This window comes from Mastomys coucha, unplaced genomic scaffold (genome assembly GCF_008632895.1).
Source record: "Mastomys coucha isolate ucsf_1 unplaced genomic scaffold, UCSF_Mcou_1 pScaffold11, whole genome shotgun sequence".
Lineage (NCBI taxonomy): Eukaryota > Metazoa > Chordata > Mammalia > Rodentia > Muridae > Mastomys > Mastomys coucha.
Window position 1 is genome coordinate 12,226,594 of NW_022196893.1, and position 15,435 is coordinate 12,242,028.

The 15,435-nt window shown below is 43.3% G+C and overlaps 1 protein-coding gene across 5 annotated transcripts in view; it reads left to right on the forward strand.

Moving 5' to 3' along the window:
- Positions 1-13,957, forward strand: part of Xpnpep3 (X-prolyl aminopeptidase 3) — a 50,196-nt gene extending 36,239 nt beyond the window's left edge. For 3 of the 5 annotated variants that reach the window (XM_031350043.1, XM_031350036.1, XM_031350056.1), the window contains 6 exons: positions 150-212; positions 1,227-1,340; positions 4,629-4,714; positions 6,794-6,971; positions 9,323-9,443; positions 11,424-13,956. In XM_031350043.1, coding sequence (XP_031205903.1) covers positions 150-212; positions 1,227-1,340; positions 4,629-4,714; positions 6,794-6,971; positions 9,323-9,443; positions 11,424-11,590 — 729 coding nt within the window. In that variant the 3' untranslated portion in view covers positions 11,591-13,956. Of the gene's footprint in view, positions 1-149; positions 213-1,226; positions 1,341-4,628; positions 4,715-6,793; positions 6,972-9,322; positions 9,444-11,423 lie in introns of all 5 variants that reach the window. The other 2 variants (XM_031350049.1, XM_031350064.1) reach the window with 2 other exon arrangements.
- Positions 13,958-15,435: the final 1,478 nt, after the last annotated feature.

Below are 15,435 nucleotides of genomic sequence, written 5' to 3' on the forward strand. Positions count from 1 at the left end.
CCCCCCAGACAGGATTTCTCTGTGTGGCCCCGGCATGTGCTACCACATCCAGCTATAAAAGGTGCTTCTTATTTGAACTCCAACCTTTTGAATGTTTGAGTGACAGATAAAATGACACTGCATTCATTTTCCCCTTCTTCTCTTCACAGGCTTTCATAGAGACCATGTTTGCCAGTAAAGCTCCAGTAGACGAAGCCTTTCTTTATGCGAAGGTGAGCTTCAAGTAAGGGGAAAGGTCCCATTGGGGCAGACAGAATGCGAGTTTACTGATTGAGGAGTAGCGTATGCTGGCTTGCAGGCAGGCACAGAAGTGCAGAGCAGAGCCAGTGAGGAAAGACTTAACCCTGTGAACAGAGACCAGCGCTGAGCGCATGTGCCTTCAGAGAATACCCAAGGTGATAGCTTGGTTTCCCAGCATGCTTTTCCAACTACCCAGAGCGCTCTGATTGGTGAGACTATTTGCACGACTGCAATATTGTTAAAAAGGAAGCCATACTTTGTTGTTTAGCTGATAACAACAGCTTTATATGTGGTTTTGGACTCTGCCTTCTTTACAGACTTTCTCTGTCATCTTCTGGGCTTTCTTTGAAATCCACGGGAAGTTTAAATTACAGGAGTATAAATAATAAGGTTGAGGGTTGGGACTGGAGAGGGCTCAGCTGTTAAATGCACTGGCTGCTCTTGCAGAAGTCTTGAGTTCAATTCCCAGCAACCACATGGGCTCACAACCTTCTGTAATGGGATCCGATGCCCTTTTTTGGTGTGTCTGAAAACAGCAACAGTGTACTCACATACATAAAATAAATCTTTTAAAAAAAAAAAAGTTGAAGCCAGATTGCAATATTGGTGTATGTCAGATTGCAGCACTTAGGGAGTATTTTTGGCGATCAGGAGTTCAGAGTCATCCTTAGCTATAGTGTAAGTTTGAGGTCAACCTGGGCTACATGAGCTCCTGTCTCAAAATATACATATATGTAGTAACGTTGGATAATATTGATATTCACAGGTATATATAGACTAAAATATATAGTACATCAGGGAAGAGTCAAAGAAATGTGGGGGTTGATGCTATAAACCATTTGGTTAGGTGTGGCCAGGGTTCCAGTAATGACTTAGAGTGCACACAACCGTAGTGCGTGCAGATAGCCTGGGCTGGGAAGGTGGGCTGGGGAGGTGGGCTGGGAAGGTCCACAGGAATTGTGAGTCATACTTTGTTGTTTTCACAGTTTGAATTTGAGTGCCGTGCCCGAGGTGCCAACATCTTAGCCTACCCTCCTGTGGTTGCAGGCGGTAATCGCTCCAACACTTTACACTACGTGAAGAATAATCAGCTCATCAAGGTAATCACCCGAACACCCTGCATTCTGTCCTGGAGAGCGCCATGCCTTCCCTTCACAAGTGGAGGGCCATTGAAAGAATACTTCATTACTTCCAAAATGGTTTGATGGCTCTTATTTCATTGGTCCTAGGAGTAGCCCTATTAGGTAAGAACAATTACTAGTATGCATGCTTAGTGGATGAAAAAGATAAGTGCTAAACATTAGCAAGACATAGTACTCAGGCAAGGTCTACGCAGCACCTGGGTGGAGCCAGGAGTTCCTGTCTAGAATGCGGTGTGTAAGCTTGCCCGTGGAGACGTTTTCCTTTGTGGGTTTACTCAGCCTCCTAATTCAGGATCTTCTTTCTCCATGTATTTGTTTATCATGGTGGTGATTATGCCTTTGTTTTTTGTTGTTGTTTGTTGGTGAAAATGGTGGTGGTGGTGTTTTAGAGACAGGTCTGATGTAGTCCTGATTGCTCTTAAGCCCATTACGTAGGCAAGAGTGACCCTGAACCTTCCTGTGTGCCTCTCCCTCTCTAGTGCTCAGATTACGGGCTACAGGAGGATTCCATAGTTGTTCTTTTTATTTTACCACTAATATACACTTACATAATTTGATTTTATTTACTTTTGAACTTTATATACTTCAGAATGTTTGGCAGTAGGATGTGGTGTTGACTCCAGAAGAGGGCATTAGATCTCATTACGTATAGTTGTGAGCCACCATGTGGTTGCTGGGATTTGAACTCAGGACCTTCAGAAGAGCAGTTGATGCTCCTTTCCGCTGAGCCATCTCTCCAGCCCCCATAATTAAAATTATTTTCCTGAGATAACTTTATACATTTTTCCTACCACTTTGTATATTTTACCTAAGTCATAGTCATGTCTAAATCTACTTCATAATCATAGTTAATGCATCTTTTCTCAAAAATAGATTTCACTGGACTGTTTTTATTTTGTTTTTGTTTTTTTTTTTTCCAAGACAGGGTTTCTGTGTAGCCCTGATTGTCCTGGAACTTGCTCTATAGACCAGACTAATCTTGAACTCACAGAGATCTCTGCCTGCCTCTGCTGACACTAAAGACTTGTACCACCACGCTCTGGCCACACTTTCCTTAAGAAGTAAACAGACCAGCTGAGCTTGTATGGTACTTTATACAATGTTTAAACAGGACCAAGTTGCCATTTATCGGGGAGTTTATCCATCTTTTTTTTAGATTAATTTATTTATTTTATGTGTATGAGTACACTGTAGCTGTACAGATAACCGTGAGCCATCATGTGGCTGCTGGGAATTGAACTCAGGACCTCTGCTCGCTCCAGCCCTGCTTGCTCTGGCATAATACACTGTAGCTGTCTTCAGACAGCACCAGAAGAGGGCATCAGATCTCATCATGGATGGTTGTGAGCCACCATGTGGTTGCTGGGATCCAAACTCAGGACCTTTGGAAGAGCAGTCAGTGCTCTTACCCGCTGAGCCATCTCGCTAGCCCTTGCCCTATCTCTTAAGTGTGTGAATAGATCAGGGTAAGTACAAAGTTTTCTCCTTTCCCACACATATTACAACAGCAGACAAGAAATGCTAAAATTAAGAGGCTAAGATTAGTAAATCTGTGTTAGTTCTTAGCCAACCTTGTCTACATGGCAAGTTCCAGACTAGCCAGAGCTCTACACTGAGACCCTGAGAAAAAGAGGCTAAGAGTAATTGTGTTTAAGTGGATACTAACTTAACATATATAGTTTTCTTAATATTTGTAGTAATAATAACACTGGGCTTAGAGGGATGTCCCAGCAGTAAAGAGCACTTCCTAATCTTTTTTTTTAATGGGGTAGGCAGTATGGTGTGTATGTATGTCTGCATGTATATGTAGTGTGATTTATCTTGTGTACTTGGCCTTTTAAAGGATCCTCAGTTGCTAGTCAACTGGCCCTTTAAGAAATCTTAGCTATTAGAACTGCTAGCACACCACCCTCCCCTCTTCTTTCTCTGCCTCAGCTGGGTTTTTTTCTTTCTTTTTTTTTTTTTTAGATTTATTTATTTATTATATGTAAGTACACTGTAGCTGTCCACAGACACTCCAGAAGAGGGCGTCAGATCATTACAGATGGTTGTGAGCCACCATTTGGTTGCTGGGACTTGAACCCAGGACCTTTGGAAGAGCAGTCAGTGCTCTCAACCACTGGCTATCTCTCCAGCCCCTCAGCTGGTTTTATAAATAAATTATCCTGTTCCCAGAAATTTAAGAGGCAACCAACACTGAAGGTCATAGGGTCAAGCAGTTATAATAGCTAAGAATTCTTAAGGGCTAGTTAACTAGCAACTGGTGATTCCTAAAAGAGCCAGGGGTACAAGATAAATCACACTACATGTATTTATATATGTGCTGTGTACCTGGGGACCCCCAGATGCCAGAAGAGGGCATCAGATCCCCTGGAACTGGAGTTACCCGTGCTTGTGAGCCACCATGTGAATACTGGAAATCAAACCCAGGTCTTCTGCAAGAGCATACAGTACTCTTAACCATTGAGCTGTCTCTCCGGGCCCGAAATGATGTCTCCTTTGAGAGGAGGAATTTCAGATTAATCTTCCCTAAAAGATTGGGGTTGGTTGGTTTATTTGTCTTAATAAACTAATAGAGAATGGTGCCATATATCCTTAAGCCTAGCACTCAAGAAGCAGAGGTAAGTGGGTCCCTCAGAGTTCAAGGTCAGCCTGTCCTGCATAGCAAGTTCCAGGCAAACCAAGACTATACAGTAAGATTATCTCCAAAAACAAATAATGAACTTAGAGGCCTTTTGGATGTTGTTATTTTTATTGTGTATATGATATCTCCAAAAACAAATAATAAACTAAGGGATCTTTTGGGTGTTTTTATTTTTATTGTATATGTGGTATGTGTGTAGATAGGTACATGTGTGGAGGTTAATCAGTCATCTCCTTTCATCTTTCTGTGGATTCCAGGGAACTTTTGATTCTTAGGCTTGTACAGCAAGTATCCTTACTCACTGAGCCATCCTACTGGCCCCAGGGACTGTGTATCTGTGTGTGCACATAGATGGGTGCATGGCTGGGTGAATGTGAGAGTTTTGCCTGCATGGACCCATGGAAATTACAAGAGCTCATCAGATCCCCTAGAACTGGATATAAGGATGGTTGTGAACTACCTTGTGGGTGCTGGGAACCAAACAAGAAAGAGTGCTCAAGTGCTACCAGCCATCTCTCTGGTGCCCCAAAGACATTTAGATAAGCAGAAACAGCTGGCAGTTACAAGATTGCTACCTCCTCCCCTGTCTTTCTTTGTTCCAGGATGGTGAAATGGTGCTTCTTGATGGAGGCTGTGAATCGTCCTGCTATGTGAGTGATATCACCAGGACATGGCCTGTCAATGGCAGGTAGGGATTCTACACAGTAATATGCCCCATGGCATCTTGAGATTTGAATTGGTGTATCGGTATGTCTGGAACAAATGGCTTTTATAGGTCAAGTTTACTGTCTTTACAAAGCTCATTTACTGTTTTTGTTTGTTTGTTTTGTTGGAGGTTAGCTGTTTTGTTCATTTCATAGCATAGTAAGGCACATAGAAAGGCTTATTAACACATGAACCATATGCACTTTGTTTTGGTATATGTAATTGTGCTTTTTTTTGTTTTTGCTTCTTTTTTTAAGTTTTTTGGTTTTTTTTTTTTAGTTTATTTATTATTATGAATGACTACACTGTAGCTGTCTTCAGACTTACCAAAAGAGGGCATCAGATTTCATTACAGGTGGTTGTGAGCCAGCATGTGGTTGCTGGAATTTGAACTCATGACCTTCAGAAGCGCAGTCAGTGATCTTACCCACTGAACCATCTCACCAGCCTAAGATTTGTTTAAAACACTTTTGCCTTTAAGATTTTTTTTTTTTTTTAATATATATGAGTGCACTGTAGCTGTCTTCAGACACACCAGAAGAGGACATCAGATCCTATTACAGATGGTTGTGAGCCACCATGTGGTTGCTGGGAATTGAACTCAGGACCTCTGGAAGAGCAGTCAGTGCTCTTAACCACTGCTCCACCCTTGCAGCCCTAAGTTGTGGGTTTTTGTTTTTTGGGATTTTTTTTTGGGGGGGGGTTGGTTTTTGGTTTTTGAAGACAGGGTTTCTCCGTGTAGCCCCAGCTCTCCTGGAACTCACTCTGTAGACCAGGCTGGCCTCGAACTCAGAAATCTGCTGCCTCTGCCTCCCAAGTGCTGGGATTAAAGGCATGAGCCATCATGCCCACTGACAAAATATATTTTAAAATCTCCAAATAGCAGAGCTAGAGAGATGTCTCAATGATTAAGAGTTCTTGCTTTTCTTCTAGAGGACCCCTGCTGTGCAGTTCACAACTGCAAAATCTTTTTTTTAACCTCCAAACAGTTAGAAAACCATGAATATGAGACATGTGTAGGATGCTTCTATCAGGCCAAGACTCAGGAAGCTGAAGCAGGCTGATAAAGAGTTAAAGCCTTGGGGCTGGAACAATGACTCTGCAGTTACTGCACTTAATGCTCTGTCATAGGGCTGCCCTTTGGATCTCAGCAATCACATCAGATTTTACATTGTTTTTAAGGAGTTCAGCTAGGCAGTGGTGGCGCACACCTTTAGTCCCAGCACTTGGGAGGCAGACACAGGAGAATTTCTGAGTTTGAGGCCAGCCTGGTCTACAGAGTGAGTTCCAGGACAGCCAGGGCTACACAGAGAAACCCTGTCACAAAAACCAAAAAAAAAAAAAAGGCCAGCCTTGCTTTCTGCATAACTTTTAGTACAGAGAATCACCAGTAGCCAGACAATAGTGATGCACCTCTTTAATCCCAGCACTTGGGAGGCAGAGACAGGCTGAGCTCTTGAGTTTGAGGCCAGCCTGGTCTACATGGTGAGTTCCAGGACAGCCAGGGCTACACAGAGGAACTTTGTCTTGAAAAAAAAAGACAAAATAACAAAAAGGCATCGGCAAAATAAATTATACTGTATTTCTGATGGAATAGTAATGGAAATACTATATGAAAATATTAGGGGAATAAAGCTGAGTCAAAAATGTGTTTATTTTTGTGTTTACTTTTATTTCAGGCAGGATCTCACTAACTAACCCAAACTATTGCAAACATACCGTGTAGCCCAGGCTGGACTCAAAGATACAGTCCTGCCTCAGCCTACTGAGTATTGGGATTACTGGGTCCTCTACCACTATGCCCAATTGAGGAATTCATAATCCTTAAGTGTTTAAACTAGACGGGAAAGTGGTAAGTACTTGCCTAGTATACACAAGACTTTGGCTTTAAACTGCAGCACCAGGAAGAAATAAAAAGGAAAAAAAATTTAAATCAGTAATGTCTAAACTTCCACCTTAGGAAACTATTGAAGGTCCAGCAAGATGGCGGGCTGGTAAAACACTGGGGCTAGGCCTGACTACAGGATGCATAGCTCACGCTCCTTGGTTTTCCTGTGCGTAGATTCACTACACCTCAGGCAGAGCTCTATGAAGCTGTTCTGGAAATCCAAAGAGCTTGTTTGACACTCTGTTCCCCTGGCACAAGCTTGGAGAATATCTACGGCATGATGCTGACACTAATGGGACAGAAGCTCAAGGACCTGGGGATCACCAAGACCAGCAAGGAAAGCACCTTCAAGGTACCTCCCCTCACCCTGGTCCTTCAGAACAGCCAGCAGCACCATGCTTGGGATTTGCCCTGCTTAGTAAAGCTAATTCTTTGTAACATGGATTAAAACAAAGGGAGTCAGCACTTATTTATGCCAGAAGATGGCAGCACATTCTGATTCATTGCGTGCTATAGAGCCAGTGCTGTGCTCAGAAACAAGATGAAGTCTGTCCAGGCAGAGTGGGAAGAGCACAAACAAGGAGAGAAGGGTAACTCCTGCCCCTTTCCTGGGGATTCCGGAGGTCAGAGGGGAGGCTGTTGGTTCAGTTACACTGTTGAGTCTTAGCAAAATGCCCAAGGGCCATATCTTTAATGGGTTTTGTCTACACCTAAATGTCTGGCCTCCATTATAGTTGCAGACCTTAAACTACACAAGCATTAGGCATTTCCAGATTTAGACTTCCAGGACTCCTATTAGTAAAGAAAAAGTTATAAATCCCTGAACCAAGGCCAACAAATGTTTAGTTAACAGAACTATCCACACCAGTAAACACTGACTCACGCCTACTTTACAGTTTGACATGGATACGGAGAGTATCTAGAGTAGGCTACCCAAGAGAGATGTGCGAGTGTATCTTCTTTTTTTATTTCATTTATGGTCTGGACAAGTTCTTGTACAACCCAGGCTTGCCTTAAACTCAACAGCTGAGGATGGCTCTGAACTCTTGATTCTCCTGTCTCCACAGACCAAGAGTTAGGATTCCAAATGGGTGTTCGTATTTTGTGTCTTCCTTTTAAAGATATATAAATTGTAACAAAAGAACATTGCTGTCCTTCCTTTTCCCCAGAAAAGGTAATATCCCCGCCCCTTTAAAAAGGTAATTTCCCTGCCCCTCTAAAAAGACAATCTCCCCCCACCCTTTAAAAAGGCAGTCTCCCTGCCCCTTTAAAAAGGCAATCTCCAGCCAGGCAGTGGTGGTGCATACCTTTAATCCCAGCACTTGGGAGGCAGAGGCAGGTGGATTTCTGAGTTCGAGGCCAGCGTGGTCTACAGAGTGAGTTCCAGGACAGCCAGGGCTACTGAGAGAAACCCTGTCTCAAAAACCAAAAAAAAAAAAAAAAAAAAAAAAGGCAATCTCCATGCCCCTTTTGCTAGGTAGGGATCAAATAGAAGACCTTATGTGGTAGGCAAATACCACTGAGCAATACTTTGGCCCAAAAATGATTTTCTTTTGTCAGTTACTATGGAATTCCTTAGCCTGTATATGATACATTTGACAGTGGGACAGAAGGCAGTGTAGTAAGTGTGCATTGAAGGAATAACAGTTTGCCGGGTATGGACATGGTTAGGTGGGTAAAGTGCTTTCTAAAACAAGCATGAGGACCTAAGTTCCAATCCCCAGCATCCACATTAAAAGGTAGGTGTAGAGGCTAGAGAGATGGCCCAGAGTTTGGGAGCACTGGCTATTCTTCCAAAGGGCTAAACCATCTGTGGCTACAGTTCCAAGGGATCTGATACCTTCTTCAGGCCTCTGAGGTCATCAGGTATACAAAGAACACATAGATACGTGAAAAGACTGGCACAGCAGCCTGTTCCCATAGTCTCAGCACTGGGGGCTAGAGACCAAAGGAACCTCTTGGGACTTGCTCACCCCCTAATTAGCCAGCCAATGAGCTTCAAGCTCATCAAGAAGTCTTTAAAAGCTCTCTTACTCCTGCTTCTCTCCCTTACCTCTTGCCCCTTTGTTCCCCTTCTCTCCCCATTCCCTTCCCCCCTCTCTCCACATGGTCATGGCCATCCCCTACTTCTCTACTCTCTCCTTCTCTCTGCCTTTCTCTGCCTCTGCTACCCTCTTAAGTCCCTTCCCCATGCCCTAAATAAACTCTATTCTATACTAAAAAAAAAAAAAGAAGAAGAAAAAAAAAGAAAAGAAGTCTAAAAAAACACAGCTTGGAGGGTGGAGAGCGCATGACAACATAGTTCTGTGTATAAAGTCACAGGCCACCAAGCCTGATGGCCTGAGTTCCGTCCCAAGAACTTCTGTGGTAAGAGGAGAGAACAGGTTGTGCTCTTAACACACATATTAGGCGTGTACACCCACGTGAGAACACGAGCAGCCAACCAACCAGCAGTAGAGAAAGACATCCACCACCGACTCCTGCCTCCACAGGCACACATGTGCACACACAGGCATACCACACACCACACACCCCAAAAAGTTGCAGTTTGCCAGGTCTCTTAAGCATTAGTCCAAGGATATGTTAGACATAAATCTTAGAACCTCACAGTTAACATCACATGTCGCTGATTTACGCATGCCAGTTTTCCCTGTAAGAGCTCATTCATTGCCCTGATGATACTGTGGTAATTATCTTTTCCAGGCTGCTCGAAAGTACTGCCCTCATCATGTTGGCCATTACCTCGGGATGGATGTCCATGACACTCCAGACATGCCTCGATCACTCCCTCTGGAGCCTGGTATGGTGATCACAGTTGAACCAGGTAAGGGATGGGTCAACCCCAAAGTATACATTGCTTATTTTCATTTACGTAACATAAAATGTTTAGGTTTGTCTAGAGCTTTCTCATTTAACATCACAGTTTGTTTAATTTGACTCCTCTGATAAACAACAGATGGCAAATACTTTCTGTAAGTCGATATTAAGAAATAAATCTTTTTTTAATCCTGCCTTTGCCAGAGCCAACTCATGATAGTCTCACAGTTTGTAGTGGTAGGCTGAACTACCCACCTTCCTCGCACAGGCCTGGGCCAAAGGAGTGCCTCGTAGGCAGAGTAGAGAAGTAAAGTGTGGCCTCAGTGGGAGCAAAGGTGGTTAGCAGAGCGACTGTTAAAAATGAGCTGCTTGCATTGTGAGGACAGAACCCAAAGTCTGAGTTAGGTCCATTATGACGGAGAAATGCCTTTTACTGTCCCATGAAGGAGCAGTCAGTCTTGTTGCTCTGTGGCAGTGGAGGCTGCTCCAGTTAGTAATGGCCAGGACAGTTGCCAGGCTTTTATTGAAGAGCATCTGCAGGTGTTTGCAGGTTCTTTTGATTGGTTGGTTCTCTGTGCAGCCCTGGCTGTCCTGGAACTCACTCTGTAGACCAGGCTGGCCTCGAACTCAGGTACGCCTGCCTCTGCCTCCAGAGTGTTGGGGTTAAAGCTGGGAGCCACCACTGCCCAGCTACTTTGGAGGTTCTTTACCGTGCAAAGTCCTGAAATCTGTTTGACTTGAGATTTAGGAAGAGTGTCTGGAAACCAGGCATACTGGTGCATGCCTGTAAAGCCAGCACAAAGCCAGCCTCAGCTACGTGAGACTTACAGAAAGTTCCTGGAATGGCTAGACTTCTCCAAATGTGCACTAATCTTTTTTTTTTATCTTTATTTTTATTTTATGTTTATGGGTGTTCAGCCTTAGTGAATGTCTATGCACTACATGTGTACAGTGTCTGTGAAAACCAAAGGAAGATGTCGGATCCTGTAGGACAGACAGTTGTATGTGGTTGCTGGGAATTGAACCCAGCCCTCTAGAAGAGCAGTTCGAGCTCTTAACTGTTCAGCTATCTCTCCAGTCCCTTAATGTCTTACATATATATTTGGACCTCTTTTTCTTATAGCTTATTTGAGGGAAAAGAACTTTATAGTGACAATTTCTTTTTCTCTTTTTTCTTTTTCTTTTTCTTTTTTTTTTTTTTTTAAAGACAGGGTTTCTCCATATAGTCCTGGCTGTCCAGGAACTCACTCTGTAGACCAGGCTGGCCTTGAACTCAGAAATCTGCCTGCCTCTGCCTCCCAAGTGCTGGGGTTAAAGGCATGTGCCACCACTGCCCAGCTATAGTGACAGTTTCTATAGCTTTGGCTAATACCTCTATATTATAAATATGTTTTAATACACCTTGTCTTTTTTTTTTAATTTATTTTTGAGGTTTTCTTGAATTGGGACTTAACTGTTTATTAAAAGCTGGCCTTAAACGTATTATCTAGCCCACACTGATTATCTAACCCACACCTCCTTAGCCTTCTAAGTGCAGGTGCATGCCATCACAGCTGACTTCATACTTTATTTTAGCTAAATAACTGTTCTGCATAGGATTTGTAGGCAAGAAAAAACATACATTTATTTAATATGCTGGTTCCTTTGTATATAACATATTTATAAATTAATGGCTTCCCTGAGCCACTAGACTATGACAGAATCATGATTGGTATTATAGTTGAATGCAGCCTGTAGTTCACTAAACAAAATGGCTAGAGCAGTAGTAATCCTAACTAATGGAAGACACCTGACTGGGCTTCCTGTACACAGCTCTGCTGTGTGCAGTAGTTCATCTAATTCTCAGAGCTCTGAGGTACGCGCAGTGAAGAACCATCAGGCACCGATGAGGAAAGTGTAACAGGTGAACTTGCTTCTGACCTGCCGGTGACTGTCACTGACCCGCCGGTGACTGTCACTGATCCACAACCCTCCTCTCTATTCTCAGGCATTTATATTCCAGAGGATGACAGAGATGCCCCAGAGAAGTTTCGAGGTCTCGGAGTTCGGATTGAGGATGATGTAGTGGTGACTCAGGACTCACCCCTTATCCTTTCTGCAGATTGTCCCAAAGAGATGAATGACATTGAACAGATCTGCAGCAGGACTTCTTGACTACCACTGTGGCACACATGAAGCCCAGGTCCAAGACTGGCATCCCTGCCTATGCAAGTAGTCAGTGTCTCCTTGGGGACTAGATACAGCTTCCATGGGAACTACACAGCCAAGTGAGCGAGGACATTTTCATGTTAAATAGATGTAAATCTGGAAACATGGACTCTGGAATAATCTGTTACTAGGACTTTAGTGACATTAGTTCTGAGAAATTAATGATCTGGAAAGTTTAACATGTGAATGTAAAGTAAGGGCTTGATTCTGTGTACCCCTGCATTCCAGTTAACACATTTCAACAGAAAACTCTCCCCATCCCTTTCTGTACTTCTGAGATCCACTCAACATCCTAAGATGCTTGTATGAGGCCCGCATGTTTAACTTCTCAACAAAGTTCTGGCCTATGCTAACGGCTACCTGTTAGTGTTTGAGGTGGCAAAAACTCCATGGCCTCGGCCTCCTAGTGCAGGTTCTCCACACCCACTGGGATCCCTCAGGCCTCAGGGGACACAGGTGTCCTGCTGTGTTGTCATTCAGCCAAAATACAGCCACACAGCCAGCCAACAACTGTCTTGGATCTTTCTTGCCATTTGATTGCACAGGACATGGAAAGTGTTCTTCTAGGGAAGAAAATGAACGAGAAAGAAAAGAATCTATGTGTCTCCACAGATCCAGACCTTGAGCTCTGTTTTCTTCAATTTAAAGGAAATTTTTTTTTCAAATGTCCACCTTCCTCTCTTTCATAGGTTCTTTTCTTAGACACAATTGTCACTATGCGCCTCGGGTCCTTCATAGGTTGCTGTGCTTTGTGACAGGATCTTCTGTAGCCCAGGCTGGCCTCAAACTCAATATACATCTTCCTGCACTGTGCCCAGCTCACCTTTATAGGTTTTGTGTGTGTGTGTGTGTGTGTGTGTGTGTGTGTGTGTGTGTGTGTTTGTTTGTTTTTTAACAAGGTTTCTCTGTGTAGCTCTGGCTGTCCTGGAACTCAATCTGTTGACCAGATTCGATTCAAACTCAGATCCTCTTCCTTCTCCCTCCCTAAATGTTGGGATTAAAAGCATTATCTACCACCACTCAGTTCTTTATAGGTTCCTAATTAATTGATCCAGGTAGCTACTTGCAACCATGTATTGTCAAAATCAATGTAATGCCTCTTCTCCTCCTCCTCTTCTCCCCCACCTCCCATGGTGACTCTCTTAGCCTCAATCCTCAGGGCCAGTGAAATTGCCTGACAGCTTCCCAGTAAGCCTCCCTTTAATTTAAAAAAAAAAAGCATGATGAACTCAGTATGGATATAGTAGCTAGTGCCTGTAATTCAGCATTCTGAATACAGTGTCAGCAATATGATCATAAGGTCAAGACCCAGACCAGCCTGGTGTACATAACAAGTCACAAGCCACCCATAGCTATATGATGACCCTATCTAAAAATTAAAACAAAAAGTACTACAATCTTGTATTAGCTACCTGTACTACCAATAAAATATGTGGAATGCACTCAGTAGTGGTCCACCTCTTACTCTAATGCTAGGGATGGCATGGCGAGGCAATGGCAGAGTCATGTTTCTTTCCCTAAACACAGTGTCAGGCTCAGTTATACAACCCAGATTGCAAGGTGAGCAAGTCAGGGCCCAAGTAATGCAAATGGTTGATTCAAAAGATTTCGTGAGCCAGGCGGTGGTGGCGCACGGCTTTAGTCCCAGCACTTGGGAGGCAGAGGCAGGTGGATTTCTTAGTTCAAGGCCAGCCTGGTCTACAGAGTGAGTTCCAGGACAACCAGGACTACACAGACAAATCCTGTCTCAAAAAAAAAAGAAAAAAAAAAAAGAAAAAGAAATTTAAGTGGATGCCAAGCTAATGGTGTCATAAAGAACCCTGTACAAAAGAGGATTAACTGTGTAGCTAATGTTTTTATTCTTAATTTCCTGAAGTGGCATCTAGTACCCCCCCCCCCAAATTGAGCAGATTTTGAAAGTTTTAAACCTTGGCAGATCTTCTTGAAACTGAAGTGTTTTCAGGTGTTCCTAGTGGTGAAAAGGTGATGGTGTCATCATATCTATTCGCAGCACTGCAGCAGAATTCACATGGAAATGGGCCACCAAAGAGCTTTGACTATCAGTATTGTATGGGTCTGGAGTCACCCCTGGACTTCAGGCCCCACAGGGCATGCGCCCACCAGAACCCAGAAACTACAATCTTGGTTGACATTTCTTAACACTTTGTATGACCTTTGTGCAATTATATAAGTTCTGTTTGGACAAAATGCTGTTACTTTTTAAGGCCCCATTCAATGAAAATAGATATCTCATTCCCAAAGAAGGAGAATGCATTTGTTACTGTCATTTTTAAAATATAAAGCAATACAGAGTGGTGTGGTGTGTCTGTTTTATTCTAGCCTTGTGGTGGTTTAAGTGAAATTGTCACCATAGGCTCGTGCATTTGACTTCTCTCTCTCTCCAGCTGATGGCGCTGTTTGGGAGGTTATGGAACCCTTAGGAGGTGGAAGCTTGCTGGAAGAAGTGTGTCCCTGGCAGTGCGCCGTGAGGGTTACAGCCCTAACCCACTTCCTGTTCTCTCCCTGCTTCCTGTATAGATGAACATGATCAACCAGGAGCTTCCTCCTACCTTGCCTTCTCCACCATTCAGACCCTTGTCTGGAAATGTTAGCCAAAATAAACTTTTCTATAAGTAGCTTTCAGTTACAATATTTCACCACAGCAATAAAAAATGACTAAGGCAGTAAAGTTCATAGATTGAAATGTGAGATCATTCTGTTTACAAAATATTAACTGGTATACAGCAAGATGACAGTAAATCCAGTAAGATAATTGTCTGAAGGGAGGAGAAAATAGTGGGTTTGATCCAGTCTGTTAAAAGAATTGAGACTAGAGAGATAGCTTAGCAGTTAAGAGCACTGACAGTGCCGGGCAGTGGTGGCGCAGGCCTTTGATCCCAGCACTTGGGAGGCAGAGGCAGGCGGATTTCTGAGTTCGAGGCCAGCCTGGTCTACAGAGTAAGTTCCAGGACAGCCAGGGTTACACAGAGAAACTCTGTCTCAAAAATAAATACATAAATAAATAAAAGCACTGACAGTTCTTCCAGAGGTCCTGAGTTCAATTCCCAGCAACCATATGGTGGCTTCCAACCATCTGTAATGGCATCAGATGTCCTCTTCTGATGTGTCTGAAGACAGCTATAGTGTACTCATATAGATAAAATAAATATTTTTAAAAAAAGATTGGCTACAAAACTGACCCATAGGGCTCCTGGCAGCCCTTGTCAGGCCTAGCTTGGCGACACACAGCTGCAAACCCGGCTAGGGGAGAACTGAGGCAGGAGGATCACTAGTTTGAGTTCCAGGCCATATGGACTACATAACAAGATCCTGACTCTGGAGGAGGATCAAGAGAGGCTGGCCCCGACAACGTGGAGGAGTAGATTCTTGTGAGAAGTATGATCAACTTGTAAAATTGTGAATATTCAAACCTTTAGAGATCTGAGACTCAGGGCTGGGAGGTGGTTCAGGATCCCTACAGGACATAGGATAGCCAGCAGTCACAGGTGCCTCCAGTTCCAGGGGAACCTGTGACCTCTGGCCTCCATGGGCACACAGACACATAATTTAAAAGAAGAAAAAAAAAACATACACACACATGGGAGGCAGAGACAGGAGCATCTCTGAGTGAGACCAGCTTGGTGTAAATAGCAAGTTCCAGGACAGGACTATAGAGAGAGAGACCCTGTTTCAAAAAGAAAAAAATAAATTAAAATAAATCAGACACATTCTAGAGATTCACAATAGCATTTCTGTATTCTTCATGTCCTGACACAAAAAAAAAAGATGCT